This window comes from Alexandromys fortis, unplaced genomic scaffold (assembly GCF_014885135.2).
Source record: "Alexandromys fortis isolate MF-2015 unplaced genomic scaffold, M_Fortis_MF-2015_v1.1 scaffold_118, whole genome shotgun sequence".
Taxonomy (NCBI): Eukaryota; Metazoa; Chordata; class Mammalia; order Rodentia; family Cricetidae; genus Alexandromys; species Alexandromys fortis.
The window spans coordinates 787,950-815,597 of NW_026068010.1; the positions used below are offsets into that span (position 1 = coordinate 787,950).

Sequence of the window (27,648 nt, forward strand, 5' to 3'; positions counted from 1 at the left end):
ACCCTCTAAGTTTCTGTTATTGACGTTAACCTACCACCTCAATTTCTAAACATCTTCCTTTCTGTCCTCGTGAACAAAAGCTTTTCCTCTTCTGTGTTCCTTTGTATCCCTTGGATCTTAGAAAGTAATGGCATTCGGTGCATATGCTATAGTACGGCATTTGGGGATCCCATGATTGTCTCCAATCATGTTGTGGGCTGGCTCAGTGGCTCAGTGGGCAAAGGTACTTGTCCCAAGCCCAGTGACTTGCTTTTGACCTCTGAGTCCCAAGGGGTGAAAAGGTAGAACTGAGACGTGCCGCCCCTGACTTCCACACACGCTGTGTCATGCGTGCCCACATGTGTGCCGTGCTCTGACTTCCACACACGTTGTCATGCGTGTTCACATGCGTGCTGTGCTCTGACTTCCACACACGCTGTGTCATGCATTGCATGTCTATATGCATACTGTGCTCTGACTTCTATACATGCTGTGCCATGCGTGCCCACACATATATAAAAACCTAAAAATAAAATCTTAAGAGAGAGAGCGAGAGAGAGAGAGCGAGAGAGAGAGTGAGAGAGAGAGCGAGCCAGGTTTGCTCTGGCTCACGGCTGTGAAGTCCATGTTCTGGTACTTAGGGCAAAGCCGTTTGCCTCCTGTTAGAGAGAGACCACCCTGGGGTCTGACAGTTCTCTGTGAAGATGCGTCCACAACGATCTGGAGGTCCTCTACTAAGCGTCTACAAAGGTTCCATCAGTTCCCAGTAGCATCATGTTGGGAACCAAGCTACAGGGCATTTAAGGGACATCCAGTCCAAACTGGAACAATGAGACACTTGGGGGCAGCCAGCTCAGAGAGGGAGAGGAAGCAGCATGGTGGTCACAGTAGGAAGGGAGATGAAGACACAGTTTTAGTAAGAACAGAGTACCTGGGGGAAGAACAGTGATGGTGGTGCAGCCTGTGACTGTGGCCAGCCCAACCGAACTGCGCCTTTTAAATGGTCAAGGAGGAAATTTAATGTTAGATTTTTTTTTTAAACAGACTTAAACAGAACAGCAATTAAAAAAAAAAACAAAAACCACAGAAGCTAGAGTTGGCATTCTGGAAACGGGTCCTTAACTGGCAGATGTTATTGGTGCAATAAAGCAGAAGCTGTGTAGGAGAAATTGTCATACTTGGGGGTAGAGAGACAGTTCAGGGGTTAAGAGCACTGACTTCTCTTTTAGAGGACCCAGGTTTGAGTTCCAGCAACCACATGGTGGCTCACAACCATGTGTAACTCCATAGCAGGGGTCTGGTCTTTTTGGGTACTGCACGTGTGTGGTGCACATACATACACACCTGCAGGCAAACGCTGATACCCATAAATGAGGGTGCGCTTCATTTACACTTCCTCAGTCCAATCAGTGACCAAGAGCCAACTCACCAGTTCTGTTCACCCACAAAAATGTCTAGCCCCCCAAGGTCCTCATCAGAAGCAGTTCGGTGTATGTCACTGGCAAGCAAGTTCCATCCACAAGCACACCATAGATGAGTAGAAGGACACAGAGGTGATCCATCTACTATGGGTATGAAGCCACACCCGGGTTGATTGTTTAACAGGGCGGGGCCGCATGCCATGCTCTGAGGTTGGCTTCAGTGAGATGACAGAGGCACACTGTCGCAGGAACAGTTTTACCAGTGGGGCCGGCACAGATTGCTCACCCAGAGCCCCAGGCTAAAGAGGAAGGCAGCGTTTTTTTTTTTTTTTTTTTTTTTTTTTTTTTTTTTTGGAGAGACAGGCAGGGCAGACACAGTCAACTCCCCCAGTGTCCTGGCAGCTCTGGTATGCCTGGAGCTGTGCTTAACCAAGAGCCAAGCAGCTGAGCCCCACCCCCACCCCACACAGGAACTCTTGCTACATCTTGTAGTTGCATGGTGTCTATCTCTCATGGAATCCACACAGCACTGACCATTGGAACATTTTCCAAGGAGGAGCATTTAAGGCATGTGGAGGCCATGAGACTTCCGCCCTCCTGAATGGGATTGATGCCACTCCTGAAAGGTGAGCTGGACCCCGTTGGTTCTTTGTCCATTCTACCTCCATCCTGAAGAGGGCCAAGTGTCCCTGCCCTTTGGGAGACACAGCAGCCTGTGAGCCACCCTGACTAGAGAACGCTTGGCCTGCTGGTTTTCTGACCTTGGACTCCCCAGCTAGCAGAACTGCTGGCTGGTGTTCTGACCTCACGTTATGGCCTGCGGCATTTTAGTACAGCACCGCAGAGCAAACTGACACGTCCTGCTTCCTTCAGTCATAGGTTCATGGAGACTTCTCAAAAGGTCCCATCTGCAGACCAGGAAGCTAAGGCCCGGAGTGCAGGGCTGGGTCTGTCCATGCATGCTTCCCTCACTCTCTCTCGTCCCTTTGGACCTCCTGCTTTTCCCCTCCCCACCCCACCCCCACATCCTGAGCAGCTCTGGTACTCAGAGCATGGCTACCTACAGGCCAGGGCAGGGCACAGAGACAAACTGTGTGGGACGGAGGTAAAAGGGAATGGCGGCTTTCCCAGGTGAGCACACACAGTGTCGTACGGACGCACACATGCCTCCCTAGGAAAATGCGAGTGTCTCAAGCTCAGAGGAGCTGCTTGCCTAAGCTCAGAAAGCATGTCAGCTAGCCTGTCAGCTTTTCCACCCAGCTTTGTGCCCGCTTGAAATAAAAAGTCACTCGGGACTAGTCAAGAACATAGTAATAATATCCATTCCATACTCTACAAGTTAATTTTCTGAGACATGGTTTTATTGTGTATCCCGGGCTGTCCTGGAACACTGTGTAGGCGAGGATGGCCTTGAACTCACAGAGTTCTGCTTCTGCCTCCTGAGTGCTGGGGTTAGGCACCACACCCAGCTTTTTTTTTTTTTTTTTATATGTACGAGTGTGTGCAGTGCCCAAAGAGGCCAGAAAAAAGCACCAGATCTACTGGAATTGGAGCAATAGATTGTTGTGAGCCACCATATTGGTGCTGGGAACTGAACCCAGGCCCTCTGCAAGGACAGCCAGCACTCTTAACCACTGAGCCATCTCCAGCCCCAAATTAATGTTTTTTAATCCTAGAAAGATGGACTTTCAGGTAATTTTAAGCCCAGCTCAGACAAGCCAGGGTGTTATTTGTGTGGTATGTCTGCATTTGCTAAATGCCATGTCTATGACCACCTGCTGGGAGTTCCTCCAGGGTTCACTACCCTGTGTGTGCACCCCTTCCCTCTCACTGTCCTGTGTGTGCACCCCTTCCTCTCACTGTCCTGTGTGTGCACCCCTTCCCCTCACTGTCCTGTGTGCACCCCTTCCCTCTCACTGTCCTGTGTGCACCCCTTCCTCTCACTGTCCTGTGTGCACCCCTTCTCTCTCACTGTCCTGTGTGTGTACCCCTTTCCTCTCTCACCTTCCTTTCTTTAAGTTTTGCCTTTCTCCTTTTAAGATAGTGTCTTACTGTGTCGCTCAGGATGGCAGCACACTGAGATGACAGAAGGCATCAGGTCCCCCTGGGATTGGAGTTACAGAGACTGTGAGCTACAATGTGGGTGCTGGGAACCCAATGTGGGTCTTTGAAAGAGCAGCAAGTGCTTTTAACCTTGAAGCCATCGATCTAGGACCCCCTCTAGCCTGCCCAATCTTTCTGTTTTTGCAAGAAAAAGAATCAGTGGGATTTTGGTGTGGATTGCATTGACACCACAGAGCACTTGACAGCATCAGTCTCCCGATACTCCTACGTGTCCCGTCTATGGACACGGGCTCTTTCCATTCCTGTCGTTTCACCTGCTTTAGCACGCTGTAGTTTTCTGTAGTACACCTTTGCCTCCTTGGTGACTCTATTATTAAACAGTTGTCTTCAGCAGGTCCTCACTCGCTGAGGTATGGTCAGTCCTTCGTTAACCAGCTCCATTTCTGCTATGGAGGAACACACCCTGCACACTGACTGTGTGGTGCAGGTTTGCGGCGCATGAATTATTTTCCCATTTGAAGCCCAGACTTTCACTCAGGTGGCTTTCCAGCCCACATTGCGCTGAAGTATCCTATTTGTTCCATTAACTATTCACAGAGTCAACTGGGGAGACGTTGTTATTAATTTCAATGGGAAGCTAAAATGCAGTTCTTTCTCTGTAATTGCAGGCCCGCGGTCTAAAGAGCTAGCAAAAGCTTTTAATCTGGGGGCTTTTTTAGAGGAGAATGATCAGAATTACATTGGGCATCTTTTGAAGGTGCATAATTATCCAAACCTCAATGACAATGGCATTCAGAGAGCTCTATACCATAGATGCTAAACTCACCTACAGGAATCAGGTAGATTGCAGACATGGCTACTCATGGCCAGAGAAGGACAGTGGTGTCTACATGCCTTACTTTTCAGTTTGATTACAGATCGGAGGTTCCTTGTGCCATACAAGACAGGACTATGCCTACATCTTGGGGCTTATATGGCTGTGATAAAGATCATGACCCAAAGCAACTTGGTAAAGAAAGGGTTTATTTGGCTTAGTTGTCTCAAACACAGTCCATTGCTGGGGGAAGTCAGGGCAGAAACTCAGGCAGGACCTGGAAGCAGGAACTGAGGCAGAGGCCATGGAGGAACACATGGAGGAACTAATATTTGAGAATGGACCGATACAGAGGGATGGACAATTCTGCAAAGCTGAAACAGGACTTGATAAAATCAGTAGCCAGTATAGACCTGAGTAGGACAGCCAAGCGCGGCCAGTGGTGCACTTCTTCAGGGCGACCAGCCACCTGCCTGATCTTACCCTGTAGCGAAGGCTGGCCACAGACTCCATGTGTGGCTCAGACAGGGCTGGATCACTGTGCTTGAGCCTCACAAGTGAGGGGAGAACCAACTGTGCCAAGACACACAAAACCAGTATGCCAAGCTTTCTGTCCGGAGAGGAAGCACTCCTAATTCCTTCTGAAGAGGCAGTAGCTAATGAAGAGTGAGGAGCTCTGCTTTGGTGGGTTACATGGATGGGACTCTGGCTGTCCCTGGATGTCCCCGCTGCCCTGGCTGTGTATCTAGCAGTAGAGAAGGCTGTGCTGGGCACCCACTAGGCCTGGTAGGACCACAGGGTCCATGGGATGTGCCTGTGTCCTGAAACCAGGACCTAGAGCCATTGTAGTAGCTGCTTCTGCCAAGGGGCTGGGAGCTTTTGAGTGTCAGGGAGCAAGGAGGATCAAAGTTGTTTAAACAGCAAAGCCCATTCCTATCCATGTAGTCTCGCGCAACATGGGAAGGGACATGGCAATGATGGGGGCTCGTGCCAGGGCTCAGGGTCATCCAGCTTGGATGATGGGGGTTTGAGGGACAGATGGGTCCTGGCCAAGTATCCTGGTGCAGGTTTCCCTGGGGAGAGACCATACAGCAGCACTGGAAATCCATGCCAAAGTAACTTGAAAACCCTACCAATTCCAGAAATGCAGCAGCGTAGAGACAAATCATTCTAGAAGGTGATGTTAGAAGCAATGTGCTCTCCAGACTGAAAGTGAACTACAGAAAGAATGGAAGGCAAGTGCTAAGTGAAGATGAAGGAAGGGCAGAAGGCAGGCAGAGCCAGAGAGGAACCTATGGTGGAGGGCAGGAAGGCAGCCTGGCGAACCCTTTTGTGGTCTGGTCATTGTTTGCTTCCTGCACACACACACACACACACACACACACACACACACACACACACACAGTCTGTGTGTGTTTACGCACGGCACAGATGAGGCCTCCACAGACAGCCAGCTTTATATATATATATATTGTCCTGGGGGAGTCTGACCATGAACAGCTGCCTGCAGGTTGAAGAATGGGCACTTTTGTCACGAACACAGCGTTTCTAAGAAGCCAGATCTCACATGTAGTCTTGGAAATAGGAGCTTCGTCTATAGATCAGGTGGAGACAATGGAGCATTGAGCCCGCTAGGGACTACAGCTTGGCATGGCAGAAGTTCTTTCTGAGGCAGGAACTTTCCAGGGAGGGGCTGCTTCCGCCACAGTGTCATCTCTCAAGGGCACCACTGCCATCTTCCTGGTGCTGCCTAGGCAAGTCTAGTGGTGGCAAGATCTTGGCAGATCAGGAGGCGGGGGTGCAATGGGAAGATTGGGGCGCCGCACAGGGACCAAGCCGCTGGCTGCAGACTCTCTGTGGTGCGCCGTCAAGCAAAGGGAACCCTGGAGTGTGCGGTACAGTAACCGTGGGATTGAATACAGCAAGGGTGCTGGATGTTGCTGGAGGCCAAGCTGACGGGCTAACTGCCCACGCTTGCTTTGGGAGGCTGCAGTGAGGGGCACCGACAACCCTGCACGTGAACAGCACTTGGCACGTAGTCAGTTCTCAAGTGGGACAACCGAAGCCAAAGAACTCTTGTCCAAATTGAACTTGAGCAGTTGAAGAATCCTGATGTATACTTAAGAGTTGCCAAATGAAGGCAGAAGGCACCTCCAAGTAACTTCCCATTTAGATATTAAAATAGGGGCTGGGGAGATGGCTCAGTGGTTAAGGGCACTGACTGCTCTTAGGTAAATAAACAATTTTTTTTAAAAATCAGTTGATAAGCCAGCCGGGCAGTGGTGGTGCACGCCTTTAATCCCAGCACTTGGGAGGCAGAGGCAGGAGAATCTGTGAGTTCGAGGCCACCCTAGTCTACAAATTGAGTTCCAGGACAACCAAAGAAACCTGGTCTCAAAAAAAAAATTAGATAATACAATGGAAAAATTGAAAATAAATATCCCAGACAAAAGGAATGGGAAAGGGCCAGGAGTGGCGATACGAATCTTTAATCCCAGTGCCTGAGAGGCAACTGAGTAGCTAAGAGTTTAAGTGAGTTGCAGGCCCAGGCCAGTGACAGTTAATGGTTGCTGGAGTGGAGTGGGGAGTCCTACTGCTCAATTCGGCAGCCCAGGGTAAGTTGCCCCTGCTCAAGTCAATGACTCTCACACCAGCAATCCTAGTTAAATGCAATAGGGCAAACCCACCCCTAAAAACAAGAAAGGGGGCTTTCTTCGGGAGTTTAGTGGGAGGTGGGAGAGAGCTCAGAAGACAGAATAATGGGTTAATATAATCAAAGTGCATTAGGGTATATAAACATACATATGTATGTGCCATATACACACACACACACATATGCGATTGTTAAAGAAGTCATTTGAAAGTTTACTAGTCAATAAAGACTAAAAATGGTGTTGGCAGCATAGTTCAGTGGTAGGACACTTGCCTCGCATGTGTGAGGCCCCCAGTTCAATCTCCAATAATGCAAGAAAAAAAAGGAAAGACCCTATTAACCCTATTAACGGCCACCACCTCCAGCCTCCCAATCTTGATGTTGGACAGCTGTTACGACTCTGTCAGAGCCCAAGCAATCAATGGTCTTGATCAGAAAGCTCAGTCTTTTCGGGTAGCTCAAGGAAATGGGTTGTGGTTGGATTCACTGACTTAAATGGAAAGCTCTTGAAGAAACAAAGTGTTGACTCAAGCCAGCAAAACAGCCTGTGGGAAACTCGGGGTGCTTCTGGCTGAAGGGAGCCCTGCTCTGCCAGTGCCATAAGGCAACAGGTCAGGTCTTCTGGCATGGGCCTTTCTTGTATGTGATTGACACTTGAGCTTCTCTCTTGGGAATTGGTAGTTCTCAGGCATATAACGTGACTTCTAAAGAGCTTCTGAGTTGCCATAGAAATGGATTGGTAGTGTAGTTAAATGGGACAGATTTACGCTACAAAGTGACAAGGGGCTTTTAGATAAGGACTCCCAAGGGCTGAAACCATTCCTTCTGCAGGCAGAGAAGACTCGAGACAAATACAGTTGCCGAATTCCTAAGTTCACCACGTTGGTTGTATGGCTTGATCACCAAAGCTGAACGAATGAAAGAAAAGCTGAATTATAAAATCACCCCTTGTGATGAAGTCGTGACCTCTCCGCAGTAAGCACAGTAGGCCCTAGATAGGGTGCTGAGACGGCAAAAGGGTTGACCGCTTCTGTGGACACTTGAGGAACATCATCACGCACCTTAAATACTCCACCCCCGTTTTTGAGACAGAGTTTTTCTTTGTAGCCCTGGCTTTCCTCGAACTCATAGAGATCCTCCTGCTTCTTGAGGACTGGCAATTAAAGATGTGTGCCACCATACCTGGCCACCTCTCATTTTTTAACATCTATTTGAGAAACTTACTGTTGGCTGGCGATACGGCTCTGTGGTTAAGGGCATTTGCTGCTTTTGCAAAGGACTGGAGTTCAATTCCCAACCCCCACATTTGTCAGCTCCCAACCACTGGGAACTCCAGCATTAGGGGGTCAGACGCCCTCTTCTGACCTCCTTTGGCACCAGCACAAATACATACACGCATACAAATATCCAAGTAAATAAAAACAAAAAAATATTTTCAAAACAAAAAGATACTCATTGTTTCAACTCTGAGCTTTTCAAACCACAACCTAGGATGTTACTGAACTGTGATGTGTGCACAGGGCTTGAGGAAAAGGGAAGCCGAAACCCAGGTGTGCAAACTTCGGACTGAATTTTAACCACCCAGTTACCCGGCTAAAGCTCCAAACATCCGAGAGATTGTACTGCAGGCCTCTGTAAAGTACAAAGAACTAGAGATCCAATTCTGAAGCTCCAGAATTAGAAAGAAAAGATTAACAGCTGGGGCTGAGGGAGGATTTGGCCATTTGAAAACCGAATCACATTGCATAGTACTCTAAGAAAATTAAACCCTTTAAACCAACTGCTGTGGCTCGGGTAAGTGTCCCCAGAGGCCCACATGTCCTCAGACACTTGGTGCCTGGCATCTGGTGCTCTGGGGGGGGGGGTGGCAGGGCCTTTAAGGAGCAGGGCATGGGCAGGGCGTTTTATGTCAGTGGGGAGCATGCCCTTGATGGCGGGACTTTGGTTCTATCCTTTTCCTGCTACCGTCTTGATGCCAGGTGAACAGCATCCGTCATGCTACCACATGCTCCCTGTCAATATATGCTACCTTACACAGGCCCCAAAGCCCAACCAACCATGATCTGAAATAGGAGACTATGGGCCCAAGTCAACCATTCCTCCTCTGAAGTAGTGGCTCTGGGATGTTTTATAACAAAGAAAGCTAAGGCATGCCGATTCTTCCTCCCTTTCTCCGGGTGTCTAACGAGATGGAAAAACTGGTACAGGTACTCTCTATCACACCACCTGTTCCCCTGCTGGAGAAGAAGAAATTCCATCAGTGACCCTCGCACTCAGAACATGTGCACCAGGCAACCCGTGAGGCTGTGGCTATATCCTGGGCTTTGACGTCATTGCCCCTTCGGGCTGGAACACACTGTCACCTCCTGGGCTGCCACTGTCCACTCGACTCCACTCTGTGGGATGCCATTGGGTGTGTTCACCTCGTGAACTGTGTTTGTGTCGCTTTTCCAGTACTGATGTGGTTTGGAAACACTCTGACCCAGCACCTAATGCAGAGATGGGACAAGCAGGAACTGCCACATGCTTCCTCCGAGTTCTCGCTGTGCTCTCTTGCTGTACTCAACACCACCTGGAGAGGGGAGGGTTTACTTCACCTTAGAGGCCACAGTCTACTAGCGAGGGCAGCTAAAGCAAGAATTAAGGCAGACACATGGAGAAAGACCATGGAGGAAGGTTGCTTATAGGCCTGCCGAGCTGGACTTCTTATATAGTCTTATACCTGTCCAGGGATGGCACTGGAGGCCTGGACTATTTAGTGCTGAATCCTCCTACGTCAATCAATGGATCCGCTGTGCTGGATCCTCCTACGTCACTCAGTCACTCAATCAAGAAAATGCTTCGCAGACATGGCCAAAGGCCAACCTACATAGAGGTGTTTCCTCAGGTGAGGCTTCCTCTTCCCAGGTAACTCTAGTTTGTGCCAAGTTGGCTGTTGGAGCTGATTGGACCAACCAGTTAGACTGCGGCATGCTTGGAGTAAACTGGAAGCACACCTAGGATGGAAGAAAAAAAAAATCCAAAAATCAAAAAACCCTGCAAGGCCAAGCCCTGCAGATGTTGGAGAAAGGGATCTGCTCGCATGTTTGTTACACATCTGTCAGGGTTATGATGAGGAACTCAGATCATCATGGATGTGGGGTGGGGCACTCGGGAGGCAGATAGATCTCTGAGTTCAAGGCCAGCCTGGTCTTCAGAGTGAGTTCTAGGGCAGCCAGGACTACACAGAGAAACCCTGTCTCAAAAACAAATAAAAATGTAAAGAGGAAAGTCACAAAGTGGGGTGAGCTATTTGCACCAAAAATAATCCACTACACAGTGTTAGGGATTTCTATAAGGCCAGCGAAACATAAATGGCTCATGAGAAAAACTGCCCAACAGGCTGTTCCCCAGGTTTCCAGGGTGGCTGAACATCGGGAACATGCATGTCTGCATCAGAAACTGGGCAGTTGTAAAAGGAAGGTGCAACATCACCTTTCAGGGCGACAGAACCAAATGTCAGACAGCACACATCCTCAGTGCGAGGACAAAGCACCTGCCCGGCGGTCATCTCCCCCAGAGCATGTGGTTTAACTATTAGCGGAAACAGAAGTCACACTTCTGCCAGGCCTGCCTGACGCGGTAAATGCTGTGGCAAGGAAACACGAACTGGGCTCCTGATGTAACTAAAATTAATCGAAATGTTTCTAGTAAATCGCATGTGAAAAAGTAAAAAAGAAACCGGTGAAACCAATCTTAATAATGCAAGTTAATCTTACTGCAGTTTATATAACCCAGTGCGTCCACAATGCTGTCACTTCTGCACACTGCATGGCCAGGCTTTGGCTCCACAGCCATAGGCTGGACAGCACAGCGCCAGAGGTCCTGTGGCTGTGAGAAGTGCGAGTCAGTCGGAGCAGGCTCTACGGGGTGTGTTCTGTCTGCAGGAGCGGGAGGTGGGTGTGGGGGGCTCAGGTGCAGCGAGCAGTGAGGTCGGCAGCCACCAACAAGAACACCGCCCTCAGATGAACACCGCGCTGCTCTGAAAAGGATGGCTTTTATTTCCATCCAAAATGATTATCACACGATCATTTAAACAAACCTGAAAAATTCCAGAATAGTGTAAACTGAAGGCACAGAACAAACCAAAAATATTCAACTGCAGGCACTTAAATGAGAAAGTGCAAATATTTCAATAGTAACAGATCCGGACAAATTTCTTTTACAGATGGAAAGCCAGTGTTTTCTGAGAGATTTTCATGAGAAAAATAATATTGAAAAGCACCCTCCCCTCCCCCCCAAATATTCACCAGACCACCAGGTTGGACATATTTTTATGTATAACAAAGTGGCAGTTATGATACTGTTGGATGGTCCCACCCCAGAGAAATGACAAGTTTTACAAAGTCTTTCAAAAGTAGCAAGGTTGATTACAAAATTGTATTTGGGGAGCAGGAAACATTGCTTCACATCAATTGCACTTCAGTATCAAATTGTTTCACAGGCGATTGTCCCACAACAGAGTCCACCCGGGCATCCCTCCCTGGTGGGCTGGCAGCAAGGTGACCGTGGGAAGCCAAGGGGCGGGGGAGACGCCAGTAGCCACTACTGTTGCTTTATCACAAAAAAATTTTTTTTAAAAAATATAAACTGAAGTGGACTAATCAGTGATACGGATACAAAGCCCGGCGATGATGAAGGAGGTGGGCTCGGCCCAGGGCCATGCAGAAGCCCATATTCTGATTATCACTGCCGTTTATCTCAGGCCACTTGTAGTTAGCTCTGATTTTGAACTAGGTTTCTAAATAAAACTTTTCAAGTATAAATATTAACCAGGTAAAGATATTTTTCCTCTGACTTTCTTTCTCATTATGCCTTGTAAGGGACGACTGTGTTGAATAAAGGACATAGTTTTCAAAACAAAAAACAAAAAAAACAAAAAAAAAGAAAAAAGTTTAGTGACCAACAGTTGAAGATATTAACACCTAAAATCTACTATTTCAGATTTAAAAAAAAAACAAAAACAAAAAACAAAAACAGAGCTTTTTGGTCTCTTGGGGAAACTAAGGACTTCTAAAACACACAGGAACAAAGTTAAAGTCTTCTCTCCAACTTGGCTGTGCTGTGTGTGCATTTAACACAGTAATGTTCTTAATCACCTGGTTCAATTGCATAAATCACAGAAACATCTCCAGACAAGATTGCTGATAAATACAAACTCTAGAAATGACTTTTAGAAGAACATCTTCAAACTTTTCCTACATAACAAAGCATTCCTGTGGAAAAGAATCTTCGCGCTCCTGGGCCATTGCAGCCAAGGCAGTTCTGCCAGCCGAGGACAGTCACCTCCCAGGCTGCTCTGTCCCTGAATGGCATTATTTTTGATTTTCTACATTATTTAAAAAGAAATCTCATTAGTGGTGTCAGACTTATGTCTTCATTTAAGTACTGAAAATTAAGGTAGAAACAACCCAAAAGTTGCTTTATAAATGGTATAAAAGTTTTGAAATGTTGGCACCAATGGAAAATGAGCAAAACCCAAAATGCAGCCACTTGTAGGGCTGTTTACAGGGCAGGAAGGCTGCTGCAAATGCTGCAGTAAGTTGCTGCTGATGCAGGAATTGCAGATGTAAATCATTTCATGACCTAGCGTCTGTAGGTCGGGAAGTTGCTTCCATCCAGCTGGTGACAGTCTTGGGAGGATCCAAGCACCACCCCAGAGGGTGGCCACTGAATGTGTTCAAAATGTAAGCTCCCAGGGCTAGCGGGGGCTGATCTCTGAGCAGAGAGGAAGCGTGGGGTGATTGTAGAAGCGTCACACCAGAGGGACTTCCTTCAGTCTGTAGGAAGAAGCGAGACTGGAAGCCAGCGTCAAGACTCTATACGAGGCTGCCGGGCCAACAAATGACTGTCAGAGTGACCTTGTTCCTTTGTTCTTTCAGCATGGGGACCAGAGCAGAGTGACTCATGCCCACAGTCGACAGGCCATTTACGGCTACAATCATGTCTCCACATCTGAACAAAACACAAGCAGAAGCAGAGTGTCATTATCTCAATGGCATCGCAAACACGGGCCCAGTGGGTTAGCATCAAAATCACAATTTTGCTCTGGTTGGCCGTCAGCAGCTAGGAATGTTACCACCTCTGGGGAGACTTCTAAGCCAGTACTTTCTCCTTTACCAACCAAAACTAACTGAGCCAACCTGCCCATAACCCGTGGGGACTTAAGGACATAAAGAACAACTTTATTTGGTGAGGCCATCTCTCTAAAAAGTGCCAAAACAAGGCCAGGGAGATGGCTCACTGTATGAGCACTTGCTGCTCTTTCGGGACCTGGGCTTGGCTCCCAGCACCTGTAGGAAGCAGTTCATGACCGTCTGTAACTCCAGTCCCAGGGGTCTGATGCTTTCATGGGCACCTGCACTCGTGTCCACATGCACTAAAATAAACACACAGCTCTCAGGGGTGCGCCTGTCGACGCTGCTTCACTGCTATGGCTGCCCATTCATGGATCTCCCATGAACACAAAGTCAGGCAGACATTGAGCCTCAGGACAAATAAAGTGGATTGATCTGACGGCAGGAGACCCGCACAAGAATGCTCAGAGGGCGCTGCCATTCTGCAACACACTCGCTGAAATAACACTCTGTTTACAAAACCGGCACAGGCATGAGTGCTGGGCCCCGAGCTGGATCATCTTCTAGTACAAAGAACACAACCCACATCGTCAGTGAACACCAGACTCACTTTAGTCTCCCATCGTAGTAAGCAGGGGTTCCTAAGACGATGGTTTTAATGAAGAACGGCTGATTGGTGTGGTTCTCTTCATATCCGCCCACAATACTGAAGCCCCAGCTTCCCAAGTAGCTTCTTCGTAGGACTATATCATGGCAGCTGTGAAGGGCACTGTCAAAGACAGAGAAAGCTGACACGGAGGCTTCTCACGCTCCATCTTTGTCACGACAGGTGTAGAGAAGTTAGTGCTTTTGTGCTTGTGTACCTGCACGCTAGGGATCAAGCCCAGAGCCCCACATGTGTCTGTTATTATTTTGATAACCCATTATCTAGCATGATGCAGTGCTAGACAGGCTCACTTCCTCCTCCAGCTTCTCTTCGGCTTCTCTTGCCAAGTGAAGACATGAACACACAGAGGAAGCCTGGCTTCCAGTTATACTGTAGAAATGTGCACAGAGACCATGGACTGGTACTCCTCACAGCACCGCGATTCTAGTACTAACCGCACCATGGCACTGAGTACAGAGAGGTACAAAGGATATTTACATTACAGTTCACAACAGTAGAAAAATTACAGTTATGAAGTAGTAATGAAAATAATCTTACGGTTGGGGTCACCACAACATGAGGAACTGTATTAAAGGGTCCCAATGTTAGGGAGGTTGAGAACCACTGCTCACTTGGCCATGGTGGATGTCTGTAAGTTCAAGGCTAGTCTGGGTCTACAGGGCGAGTTCCAGGACAGCCTGGGCTGTCTCAAAACCTCCTCGGCCCTGTCAACAAGACCATTGCTCTAGAAAGCTCTGATGACCCAGGTATCAGCTGAACAAGGTTTGTGAGGTTCCCTAGTTTAGACTGTAGCTCTGCAGCAGTTTGATAACAACCATTTACATCGTTTTTTAAAAAGGACTTACTTTTCTTATATGTTTATGGGTGTTCGCCTACATTTATGTTTGTGTACCACATATATGTACAGTGTCAGTGGAAACCAGGAAGACTGTGTTGTATCCTCTGGAACTGGAGTTAGAGATGGTTGTGAGATGCTATGTAGGTGCTGGGAATTGAACCTGGGTCTTCTGCAAGAGCAGCAAGTACTCTGAACCACTGGGCCATCTCTCTAGCTCCTGATTTCCACTTTCGATGCACTGATAAACATGTACGACATCATTTTTGCTACTATAACCTCACTCCATAAGGTCCTGAGATGTCTACGAGACATGAATTGTAGGCCTTACAATGAAAAACAAAACAAAATTCATGGGAACAAGCTGGTCAACTCGGCTATCAACAAGTAAAGTTCAATACCTATGACATTCTTGCTGTCCTTACAGGACAGAACGTCACCAGGCCTGCACTGTGTGTAAACGCTCCTCACTGTAAGTTACACCCACATGAGTCAGATGACTCAGAAACTGTGCATTTTCTGGTCTATTTTTATTTAAGAACCAGCAGTCTCATATTTGGCTAAGAGTTAAACATGACTCACAATGCTTTTTATAGATAATGAAAATCTAAATTATTTTAGATACAAACAACCATAGTTACACATACTCTTCCTATCTCAACATCAAACATCGGCCGTCTAGAGAAAGGTCAGCACCCTGGGGTGCCCGTGGAGGTTCCAATGTCTCCAGGACCCTCGTCAGCCAGTCACAGAACATGTCGCTGGTCATGTGTCCCGAGTCCAATACAGACTGAGTTCTAACTACCTTTTTACAAAATAATCAAAAGTTCTTGGCTAGCCTGGGCTACAGAGTGAGACCCTGCCTTAGAAACCCAAAATTCTGTCTTTTCAAGGAAAGTTGGCTCAATGGATAAATGCCTGCGGTGTAAGTATGAGGCCTGAGTCTGGACAGCCAGGACCCACATAGAAAAACCAGGTGTGGGGGTGTGTCTGCCATCCCTGCATGTGGACAAGTACATATTCAATTCCTTTCAAAAAAACAAAACCAAACCCCCTTTAATGGGATCTGGCAAAATTGTCTTCTTTTTACAAGCAGATACAAATCTTTTTAGCTTAGATGTTATTCAATTTACCTAAAAACTTCCTTTTATAATTTGATGCACCCACTGGGTGAGCTAACTGTGGAACATACAGATAAAGGTTAAGAAGATCACCATGTAAGACAACGAGAGCGCTCTTGATACCTTGGCAGCCCGAGCCACATGACCCAGGACGGGGACCAGCTGGCGTCGTACTCATTCTCACTGAAAGCGCCTGGCTGCTCCTCTGAGGTCTGGGCTGCCTCCTCCATGATCTGGACTTCCAGGGCTTTGAGGACGACGGCTGGAGATGCAGCGCTGGCTTTTAGCATGGCCACAGCCTCGCTGTGACTGAGATTGGTCAGGTCAATGCCGTTGATATTCAGCAACACATCACCTGTGCCGTTGGGGAAGCCAGAGAACGGTGTGAGCACCACTCAACTCTCCCTTGCCAACCAATCAACAGGTCATTTTCAAGAACTCAGAAGGGATGAGGATGGGTTTTTACTTATTTGTGCTTTTTTTTTGTACCACCAAGGGCACAGAGAACATTCCAAACAATTCAAAACTCAAAATAATGTCAGACTAGAGAGGGAAAGACTGTGTCTTGAAGCACCTTGTGAGGTCTGAGTCCGAATCATTAGCCTTCGTAGCTGTATACGGGGTGAGCGCTGCTTCTCTCCTTTGAGCTCCAGAGGGCTCTATGGTTCTTTCTGATCCCCAAACTTTTTGATCCTTTACTCTTGGAAATAACCTTAGCAGATTCTATTCAATGTGACACAGTTTTATACACAGAAAGAGCCCCAGTGAGGGCATGCATGCTGGGATCTGAGAACAGCCATCCTCAGGCCACTTAGTGAGATAAAACATGACTTGAACATCTTCCCTTGCCTGAGTGGGAACAGCATGTTTGCTGGTCTCCTGAGTAACACAAGGAAAAAGAGCTATAGAGGCTGTGTGGGGTGCCACACGCCTTTAATCCCAGCACTGGGGAGGTAAAGACGGGCAAATTTCTGTGAGTTCCAGGACAGCCAGGGCTGTTAAACTGAGAAACCCTGTCTTGTAAAACCAAACTCCCCCCCCCCCCCCAGCTCTGGGCTCATTAGCTGGCCAAGGAGGAGCCGCACCGCTGTGACTTCGAGCACCGCAGGGCAGCCTGAGGCGCTGCTCTGCCAGCCAGCCACGCCGAGCACATTCCATGCCGCTGTCTTCTTGGGAGAAATGTCGATTTCTGTCTTTAAATTAGGTAATTTACGTCTTTTTACTGAGTCGGAGAAGTTCTTCACAATTTCTTGATATGCCATGTACCCACACATGAACGCAGGACTTGTAAACGCTTTCTCCCACTCTGTGGGTTACCTAAAACACTGCTGCGAACTACACGTCACAGGACTTTTACTTTCATGTGGGCTTTCCCAAGTGCTAGTTTTTGTGAGGGGGGGGGGGAAGAGGAGCCTGCCTTCGTTCCTGGGAAAATAACCTTTCAGCTCCAATTTCCTCCCCACATGAGGTCCATCAGCAGAGACAGCGACTCTACCATGGCAACAGTGATCGGTTACATGTCCTCTCCAGGCGCCAGCAGAGTCGTGAGGGACAAAGGGCATGAGGACTCAATCTCTAAAATCAAGTTTGTCCTCCGCTACTTCCTCTTGTCTTCTGCACGAGGTCAGAGAGGACTTTCCGAAGCCTTGTCTCCTTGCGGCTCGATCTCCAGAGATAGAGCTTGGGGCATCAGGCTTGGGCAGCGGGGGCCTCTACGGCTCAGCATCACCCAGGTCCCTGACACCTGATCATAATCAGCGCTGTATTCCAGTGAGAAGGCCCTTCAGCCTCATCTGCCGTAAGCTGGATCTTTTCCAAGATAAAAATAAGCCAAGAGTCTGGTTAAATTTCCTAACCTCACAGAGAAATATAATGTTTTCTACGCAAGGACACTTCAAAAGATTTTAAAAAGTCGTGTTTAACATGAAACACAGTAATTACTCTTAAAGTGTGACCTTAATTTTGAGATGACACACGGCAGATCTTCCAAGAGCCTGTCTCACCTCTTTTGATTCTGCCGTCCCGGGCAAGGCAGCCATGGGGTGGCACGCTGGTCACGAAGATGGGCAGTTCACCACTCTTACTCCCTCTGCCCCCAGCAACCGTCATCCCAAGGGACTCATGCGGCTCCTTCTTTACTGTGATGTGCTTCTCCTGGCACGTGACGCACTGCGTGAGGTCCTGCGCAGGGAAAGAGGAAAAGATGGGGTGAAAACAGGCTAAACAAGGTGCCGGATCGGCGGTGGGTACAAAGGGATTGTATATTCTGCTCCTCAGTGAGGACTGAAAACAGTGCACAGCTCTTGGGTTTTTTGTTTGTTTTTGAGACAGGATTTCTATGTGTAGCTTTGGAGCCTGTCCTGGAACTTGCTCTGTAGACCAGGCTGGCCTTGAACTCACTGAGATCTGCTTCTTTCTGCCTCCTGAGTTGTGGGATTAAAGGTGTGCACCACCACACTTTAAAATGCCCAAGATAGGGATTTTAATACCATAACAGCACATGCTATCTTTCCCTGTCAAAACTTTTATGATGCCTCGATTCAGTGTTCTTCTAGCTAATTCTGTCACTGCAGGCCTAACTGCTAACCATGGATTTAATCACGTCTTCATGATGAGTTTTTTTAAACAGAGGAGAGCGTGAATGCAGGCCCCCACCACAAATTATGCAGTCAAGTTTCCCGCATTTGGGGAAATCTCTGGGGTCGGCACATCCTGAGAGCAATAGAGAAGTCTCGCCCTGGGAAAACCACCCTCATGATCACGGCATCTCCCCTGCCAGGTAAGTCATGATGCATTTTTAACCGTAAAACCAGTGATCACATTTAAACATGCAACCCGAGAAGAGCCGACTTACACGTGGAAGATCACTTCTTGTCAATCACTTCACCGAGGAAGTCTCCTTGACAAGAAACTACAGAGGCCACTCTCAGGCTTCACACCCCAAACACCTAGGGCTCCCAACAGCATGACAGCCTGCATTTCAGCCCATCTTCTCAGGCTGTAACTAGGAGAGGGTGATGCGAACTAAAGGAGGGGGCGTCCTCACCTTGTGTGAGCTTGGGCGGCTGTGAGCAGGCGGCTGTGTATGCTGCTGGCTGATGCTGTGTGCTCCTGCTTCACGGGTGCCATTGCTGGGCTGCGGTTTCCCCACTCTGGCAATTGTCAAATTCACTCTCTCTCCGCTGGCCTGGAGAAGACACATTCATCACTACCCATCACAAATGATGTTTGTGGCTTAGAGATCTCAAGTGGAACTCCCTCCCCTTGCCTCCCCTCCCCTCCCTTCCTCTCTCCTCCCCTCCCCTCCCCTCTCCTCTCCTCTCTTCTCTCTCCTTCCCCTCCCCTCCTCTCTTCATTGAAGCAGGTTCTTATTAAGTAACACAAGCTAGGGGCTCCTGACTCAGTCCCATGAATGCTCTAAGTAGACAATGCCTGAGACACTAACTATCTATGGATGTCTTAGTCACTACACCAAAGCCTCATCTGGATAGTCACTAACTGGTGGCAGGAAAAAGGTCACAGGCTAATGTTTTCAAACCTCTGACACTGACACACACACAGGTGTGTGGACACACACATACATCTTTAAGAGTTAAATATTTGGAGGCTTGTGGTCTGCTGTGTGTGTTTAAACATAAAGGTTCATACATATATTATATACAAGGTCATGTTCTCTAAAGTACATCTGACACCCGGTGCTTTTCCTCGGTCATCACAATAACCTCCACCTTTACCGTTTCTCCTACAGAAACTGGCAGCCCGCTTTAAGGAACCGTGGTAAGAAGTAAAAACCTTCCCTGTGCGGGGCGGTGGTGGCGCACGCCTTTAATCCCAGCACTTGGGAGGCAGAGGCAGGCGGATCTCTGTGAGTTCGAGACCAGCCTGGTCTAGAAGAGCTAGTTCTAGGACAGGCTCCAAAACCACGGAGAAACCCTGTCTGGGGGAAAAAAAAAAAAAAAAAAAACAAAAAAACCACCCTGTGATTAAAATGAATGAGGCTAAGAAACTCTTTTCTGGGCTGGAAAGGTGGCTCAGAGGTAAAGGCACTCACTGCCGTGTCCGATGATCTAAATTCAATCCCTGGGGCCTCCATAGTGGAAGGGAGCTAGCTACAGAGCTGTCCTCTGATCTCCACATGCACCACGGATGGCGCGCACACACGTGCACACACACACACACACGCACACACGCACGCACGCACACACACATAACATACAATAATTTACTTTAGTTTTGGCTCTTCAACTGGAAAGCAAGTGAAAGCTAACTTTAATACTATACATTAATCATTCGTCACTTTGGCTGCATCTCCAGGGTTCAACAGGTAAATGCTGAGGTGACAATTAGAATCCTGGCATTTACAGCTCTGATGACTTCACCATACTGTGGGAGGTGTCAATGGCTACTTGGGGTTTCCTTACAATGCACACTCACTGTCATTGCTGTTAACACCTCAGAGCCCCAAATCTGCATTGCAACTTTCCTTGAGAGCTACTCTGACAAGCTTACTGGCTGAGGTAAACCCTCGCTCCCCTGAAAGAGGTAAAGCCGTGGTGCCTACACTGCACAAACAGAAGCCAAAGTACTCGGGGACACAGGTTTCAGGAAAGCAAAAGTCAACAACAGCAAAAGAACCCTAACAAACACAGTTCTATCTGGGGAAGTTATATATAGCAGTGTGGATTCTGAAGACTTTCTAGAACCATGTGTGATTTTCCAAAGAAACATCGGTGACCCTGGAATTCTTATTTGCCAATGAAAACAGAGACAGCTGTTGACTGACGATCCAGGGCCAGTGTTGGGCATTGTTTACCTGAATGATCTGGGCGGCCAGCTCTGGGGTCCCATGCTTCAGGTCATGTCCGTTGATGGCCAGTACCCGGTCATTACTGTTGAGCCTGCCATCCTGAGCTGCCAGCCCCCCTTCCAGAAGGTCAAGAATAAAAACGCCTGGCTCATCTGTCCTTCGGACAAATTTAATCCCCAGCTGCTCCGCCGAGTCGCGTTTGTGCAGCAGCACTTGGAAGACCTCATCCCGAGGTGCGCTGCCGTCCGCGTGGTTGTTTGCTCGGCTGCCGAAGCGCCTCTCCCGCAGCACGGTGAGATGCAGCGTGCTGCACGGCTGGGAAAGCACGGCCCGGGCATAGTTATGGGACACGTTGCTGATATCATAGTTGTTGACCTGAAACATCAAATGAACAAACAAGTTCATTCTCCTATGACCGATGCATGACAAAATCTTATTTTCCTCACTTGCGGAAATGTCTACATGACATAGCTAAAGAAAGCCAACATGGAGAAAATGCAGGGACCCCTTACCTACAAAGAAAACAACTCTAAAGGTTTCTATAGCACAGAACTTAAAAATGCACCAGCAGCACAGTGCGGAGGAGGAGTGGGAACCCGAGTGTTGACGTTGGAGTCTTTGGCGCTGCTGGATATTGATAACCTCAGGGGAGCGGGGCGCTCTTCCAACACCCGCTCCTCTGGGGCTGACACTTCTTCACAGGACCAGGGTGGGAGGGAGCAGGCGGCATCCCGCCAGGGCAAGCCTGCAACTAGCACAGCTCTCATGGCTCGCAGGCTCAGGTTCCTCTGGATTTCAAAGCTGCTTTCCCTAATGAAGCACACTTATGATAGACAAAATGAATGGTTTCATTTCTTAAAAAGTTACATATTCTCAGTGACTTTTAAAGTATGCAATTACAAGTCCATTCTAATTATCAGCATACACATATAATACATATTTAATATGCTGAGTGTAATTCAATATTCATGTCTCATTAGAATGTACAGCCTTGATACAATTACAATGACTGATCTCTGAACACGCAACATCACTTAGGAAAATAGTCCAGCTTCAATTATCCACCTAGGAGCTGGGCATAATTTTCCTATTTATCACAATTAGAGCTCTTTGAATCCATCTGAGATAAAACCAATGCTCACAGAGCATCTCTAATGAGACAGCTCTGGGTTAGGAATGTGTGATTACCTGGAATCCTACGACTCTCCAACAAGTTTACATTAACCAAGCCTTCCCCTTCTTACGTATCGGAGACGGACAGTTCTTTCTTTTTTTCTGGATTTGAGCTGCTTTTTTTCTTTTGCTTATTTTCTGGGTTTGACAGGTTTGACCAGTACTACCTTGAATTTTGTTGGTTTTGTCTATGGACACCTTTTAAAATCCAGTCATCCAATCTGCAGGCATCATGCACGAGCTTACTATTCTCCCATGTTTTTAGTGTTCATGCAGGCTTTGACAGATAACTGACGGTGGTCAGAGACCAGAACGCCAAGGCATCTTCCAGAAAACCAGGCTGCCGGCACTCGCGGGCCCATCATCATCTCAGCTGTCCAGCTGAGAGCAGACTATTGCCATGTTCACTTCTGCATCTTCAGACAGTCGCAAAGGACACAATGCCTGGCTGAAACACAGCTCTGTGCTCCAGCAGTATGCAAGCATGTAGCCTACTTTCTCTGTAGAGCAGGATGGGGATACTCAACTATGAAAAGGCACATTCTCCATGAATGCATGGTTGTCAGTGAACTCCAAAGAAAGCAGACTGTAACATACCATTTCTCGATTTTGTAAAAAAGAGCACAAATGGTAAACAAGCACGTATTTTGACTATGGTTTTTGTTGTTAACCAACGCAATGTAAATCACTGATGCTTCTGCTCAAACTAAAAATATTTATTTTTAATGTCCTAAAATCTGTATCACTATTAATACTACTGACATAATTTATAAAGAGCAGCATTTTTTTCCTCTAAAATTGCTCAAAAGGCTGCATATGAGCCTCTGAAGAGTACATAAAGCCACAAGAACATGGGTTCCCTTTGTAAAGATGCTACTTCACTGAATACGTGCTTGCATGTGTGTGTGTGTGTGTGTGTGTTTCAATATGAACCATTTTTTATGTGGAAAAATCTACTCCCGTTGGCCGCATGTCTACTAATACAAAAGCACAGTGTAGCTCACTAGTCTGCAAATGAACCACCTTACGGCATGGGATTTTCAAACTGGTACACTGGGTTAGAAAGCAAAAAAGACAGATAAATACACTTAAATTACTGTTAGAAAGGCCAGATGAGGAGCAGGAACAGCACAAGGGCTGCTGCAGAGACCAAAGAGTCAGGATGCCTGGGAGGGGTGAACCTGGGGAAACAGCTGTAAGATCCCCTCTAAGTACAGGACACAGGTTAGGAATCGAGGAATACAGGCACGTGTCCTCAAAGTGGTGCCAGCCTCGTGCAGCCAGAGCCCCCACATAAAACAACAGCAAAGATACAGCACACAGAAACCATAGACCAGAAACTGAATTTCAAAAACAGTGGGAAGTTCAGGGTGTCTCAGCCATACCAGTGGCCCTGAAAGGGTTTGGGGCACGGGACTTAAAAAGAAAGCAACATGTGGTCAAGCGGCTGGACACACCAGGGCCAAGGACCTCCAGCGAAAATCCCAATCCTGCTGCCCTGTTTTGTTCTGCTCCAGGAGGTGGGTAGTCTCAACAGGCTGTCTGTCAGCCCAGAACCTCTCTGTCACATTGGGCTACCTTTCTTATTTATTGCAGTGGAGTTCCTCAACAAGTGTGATCCCAGTGAGCGGGATCAGTGTGGGGGGTGTTTGGCTGGACAGTTTGTAGGTGAGAGAGTAAGACTGGAGCAGGCTGGGTACAGAGCTGGGTGCCCGCAGGAAGGCTGGCATGCCCAGCTCTTCCAGGGGAAGGGGCATTCTATGAGAGCAGGACAGACTTTCACTTTGAAATGTGTCCCCAGTAGGTAGTAAGGTGCCGGGAGCACGGCAGGAAAGGGACAAAGTGTTAGGAAGGAGATCCTATTACAAAGCAAGGCTACATGAAGCACCTGGGCCCAGACTTGACTGTCCTTGGCCCTGACAGGAACAAGCTGGACTCCCGGGAGGAGGAGCAGGAGAGCGGGAGACAGGACAGTGAGGGGGTGCGGCACTGGATGGGAATGAAGTGGTGAAGGCCTAGACTAGAGAGGAAGCAGGGAACAGGGAGGTGGGAGGCCTCGGCAGATCACGGTGGAGGACTGAAGAGGGACGAGAAGGGCCCTTGTGCTTGAGCTCTGAGAAGGTGGTTTTTCCCTTGTTTGTATTTTTCTCCTAGAAACTATCCCCCCCCACCCCCACTTTTTTCTTTTCTTATCTCAGTGACTAAAATGCCCAGGACAGTGCTCCTTCAGACCCCGGTTCTGTGAAAGAGCATGCTTACTGTCTCCATCCTTTCAGCAATGCCTTCTAATAAAAGAAAATGCCTGGTCCTAAGTTAGTGCTTCTGGGGCCCTGAAGGGAGGACAGCGAGAGGGCTGACTGAATACTAGCAGGACATCAGGAGCAAGAGTTCCCAACTGCACCTGTGCTACAAACTTCTTTACCTCAGGCTGAGTTGTAGCTCAGTGGGACGGTGCTTGCCTAGCGCAGGCACAGACTCCCCGAGATGATGAGAAGAAAGAATATCACCAGTGACAAGGGCTGTGCGGGTCAGCCGCTCACATTCTAGCAAGCAATAAACAGAGGAGTCAATCAGACATGCGGGGAAGAGATGGATGGAAAACTGGGCACGATAGACCAATAAGAAAGAAACATCTAGCCTGCTCAATGGTGTCCCTAGAAGAGCCAGCAGGAGTCCAAGTCAGAAGTGTCAGTGTCAAACAAGCCCAGAGAGCCCTGTACCCAGTGCCCAGTCACACACAGGACTGATAATTCAAGGAAGAGAAGAAAATTAGCACCGGGAAGAAATAAAGCAAATGACACACAATCCCTGACTTGTTCTGCACACACAAAGAGCAAAGCTATTAGCTGGGTGTGATGGCCACACCTGCAACCTCAGCACTTGAGAGGTTAAGGCCAGCCTGGGTAACAGAGAATTTTAGGCCAGCCTGGGCTACATAGTAAGAGCCTGACTCAAAAAACAAAGCATAACAGAATTAAAATGAAAATAGCTGGGTATGGTGGTGTGCACCTTTCACCCCAGCACCCAGGAGGCAAAGACAGGTAAATCTCTATGAGTCTGAGGCCAGCCTGGTCTACATATCAGGGTCTAGGCCAGTCAGAGCTACCTAGTCTCAATTCAATCCATCAATCAATCAATCCAGCAAAACCAACTTTTGTATAGTCCGGGCTCTATACCATCACAATTGTCTAAGTTGTAAAACAAAAAGGAACAAACCAATAGAGTGGTTAGTGTTACCTGAAGAATCTGGTCTCCGGCGAGGAGTCTTCCATCTCTGGCGATGACCCCATCCCGGTAGACTTCCTGGATGACAATATTGATCAGTGGTGTCTCATTGCCACCCACGATGCTGATTCCTAACTGGATGTATGGGTTAGAGCGGTGGATCTCAATGGTGGTGATCTCCCCTTCTGGTAAACTAAGTGGCTGTTGTACAGCTGCCAAGTGAAACAAGAACAGTGTATGATCAGATTCTCTCCAGCTCAGCATGGGATCCTGTAGGTGAACAATGACTGACCTAAAAAACACTGTTAAAACTAGCCACACTCTCTTCTTCCACAGGTGCTCCGTAACCACCAATAAAAAATTACTATGTACTGGGTCACCAGGGAGCACACATTAACAGAAAGCCACCGTGCTCTCAGTGATGAGATGCCACGGCCATGAACCAAGCACAGATGGTGCAAGGTTGCAGAAAGAAAACTGTGGTCTGGGGGAGCCGAGAGGAGCTGAGGAAGGCCACAGCTGCACTGCGCCCTAAGGGGTGAAAACATTGCAGATGAGTCAGGAACTCTATGAACATGGAGGGTGGACTTACGGCTTCTAAGAGAAAATGAGGTCTACCAGTAAGTGGACCGCCACCCTGGCCTTTGTGTGTGTCTGAGCACATGTACCCAAAGCTAGGGTGTGGATGACTCGGGTGATGCATTCCCAGTCACACTGGAGCTGTCTGAGCTGTCATCTTTCAGGGCTCAGATTTTTTTTTTAAGCATTCTCATGTTACAAACACCAACTTTACTTAACATACAGCGTTTTGGAATAGTGACTATTTGAGCTGTTGCCTTTGTGGTTTGCTGTTGATGGAGGAACGTTTCTTCAGTGGGGAAGGAGGGAGGACCGTCTTCCTCTAGTTTAAGACTCCTTTATTTCCAGACTGCAGCCAGCTAGAGCTGCACGGTGCAAAGGGCGGATGGCGTGGCATGCAAAGCGTACTCCAGTGCAACCATTTAGACAGTCAGAAGGAGGGGAGGACAGGCAACCATTTAGACAGATGTCAGAAGGAGGGGAGGAAGGCAAGGGAGACAACTAAGACAGAAAGGGCGAGCCGCACGTACAGTCAGCTGTAGCACTCTCCTCGAAGGCAGGGTTGTCCAGGCCGGGCTCCTCAGGCCACACAGGAAGAGGGGCAGGTGTCAAGTTTCGCTCTGCAGGCACAGTGCCCAGGCAGTCCGTTTCTGGGGGGCAGGTGCCAGGAGGATCTAGTACAGCGGATCCAGTTTCACCTTCAATCTGTGTCTGAGTTTGGCTAGTTTTCCTCCTCTCTAGATCAACTCTCCGGTGACGGGCTCCAGGACACCTACAAACAGCAGGTGGTTTTCAGATGGTTTGGAAAGGAAGAGCTGGGTGGGACTGAGGGTGAGGGTGTGCTTAATTAACAGTGTACACCCTAACAACTGCACGGCAACTGCTCATGCGCCAAAAGAGCCCAAAGCAGCCACAGCGCAGCTCCTAATCTCTGTCCAGACTAAGTCCTCACTACTTTACCTGGCAGGCAGACTCAGGAAAGACATGAAGACAACGTCAGTCAAAACCCAATACTTGTAGACACTAGTCATCTGGAAACACCCCAAGAGTCATGGCTGTCCGTATGAAAGAATGAGTGTGAAATCTGCATCAACAGCGATTTTTACAGGACAGGTGTCTCAGCTGGGGGTGGCAATCTGCAGGCTTCTTCATGTGACTGTGCCACTCGGCCTCTCCACACTCGGCGGACAAGTAGACACAGGAAGCTTGACAGCTTGCAGCAAGGCCCAGTCAAGGCCCAGCCAATCTGCCTTTGTTAAACACAGGAGACGAAATGGATTGCCTTGCCTGTAAAATGAGAACCTTAAGATATGCTATGTGAGCTGAAAGAACTGCTATCCTGCTTTATTTAAGCGAATTCCAGGTAGAGGTACATTTAAACTCAAGACCAACGACTCTTAAACAAAGCTCCCCTTGCTGGCCTTCTGGGAAGCAGGCTAGAGCACATGCACACGCCTCTCACCTGATGCCCTGACTGGACACGGCAAAAGTGGATGCAGAAGGGAAGACACTGAGTCAAGGAAGGGCCACAGACACACCAGACCACACACTTGAGGTCACAGTCTGGCATTCAATGACAATATTTAAAAACTCCAACATTTGCACCACCACAAAGAACAGAACAGATTCAGTTAAAATGTAAAGCTGCCCAAGCCATAAAGCAGGACATTTCCCCCAGAAATAAACTTTTTTTTTTTTTAAACTTCCAATTCTGCTTTCAAGTTTTGAAAAAGACAATCATGGAAGCACAGCTTTCTTTTTCTCTTAGTTCTTGTTCCCTACACCCTGTGATGGAGGGACACAGCCGAGTCTCCCTTCTGCACGGCTGCACAATACTCCAGGGACTATTGAAAACACCTGGCAAGTATTTCTGAAAACGAGATCAAGGAACACAAGACCTTTGTCAAACATGTGGATCCATTGGAGACACATTTGAAAGCTACCTTGAAGTGGAGGCAATAAAGTGTCATGACTGAAAAGCTGGGCTCAGATTTGAGTTCCTTAAACTCAAGGGCAGAGAATGCAATTGCACTGGATTAGAAAGCTTCTCCCCACAGAGGAGGCAGAGTGAGGAGGAGCCTACAGAATGGGGAAAACATGGTCACCAAGAACACGTAAGATAGGTGATTCATATTTAGAATACATGAGTAACTGCAAAAATTAAAGAGCAAACTCTTAAATCATCGAACAATAA

The 27,648-nt window shown here is 47.9% G+C and overlaps 1 protein-coding gene and 1 non-coding gene across 6 annotated transcripts in view; both read right to left on the bottom strand.

The window, feature by feature from the left end:
- Positions 1 to 11,228: 11,228 nt before the first annotated feature.
- The window catches only part of Lnx2 (ligand of numb-protein X 2), a 62,441-nt gene continuing 46,021 nt past the window's right edge, over positions 11,229 to 27,648 (bottom strand). For all 5 annotated transcript variants that reach the window (XM_050161846.1, XM_050161847.1, XM_050161848.1 and 2 more), the window contains exons 3-10: positions 25,985 to 26,226; positions 24,888 to 25,087; positions 20,484 to 20,852; positions 18,717 to 18,857; positions 17,674 to 17,851; positions 15,794 to 16,025; positions 13,658 to 13,816; positions 11,229 to 12,925 (exon numbers count right to left, since the gene is read on the bottom strand). In XM_050161846.1, coding sequence (XP_050017803.1) covers positions 12,790 to 12,925; positions 13,658 to 13,816; positions 15,794 to 16,025; positions 17,674 to 17,851; positions 18,717 to 18,857; positions 20,484 to 20,852; positions 24,888 to 25,087; positions 25,985 to 26,226 — 1,657 coding nt within the window. In that variant the 3' untranslated portion in view covers positions 11,229 to 12,789. The remainder of the gene's footprint in view (positions 12,926 to 13,657; positions 13,817 to 15,793; positions 16,026 to 17,673; positions 17,852 to 18,716; positions 18,858 to 20,483; positions 20,853 to 24,887; positions 25,088 to 25,984; positions 26,227 to 27,648) is intronic.
- Positions 18,297 to 18,457, bottom strand: LOC126513538 (U1 spliceosomal RNA). Its single transcript, XR_007595375.1, has one exon. It is a non-coding gene; the product is annotated as a U1 spliceosomal RNA (small nuclear RNA).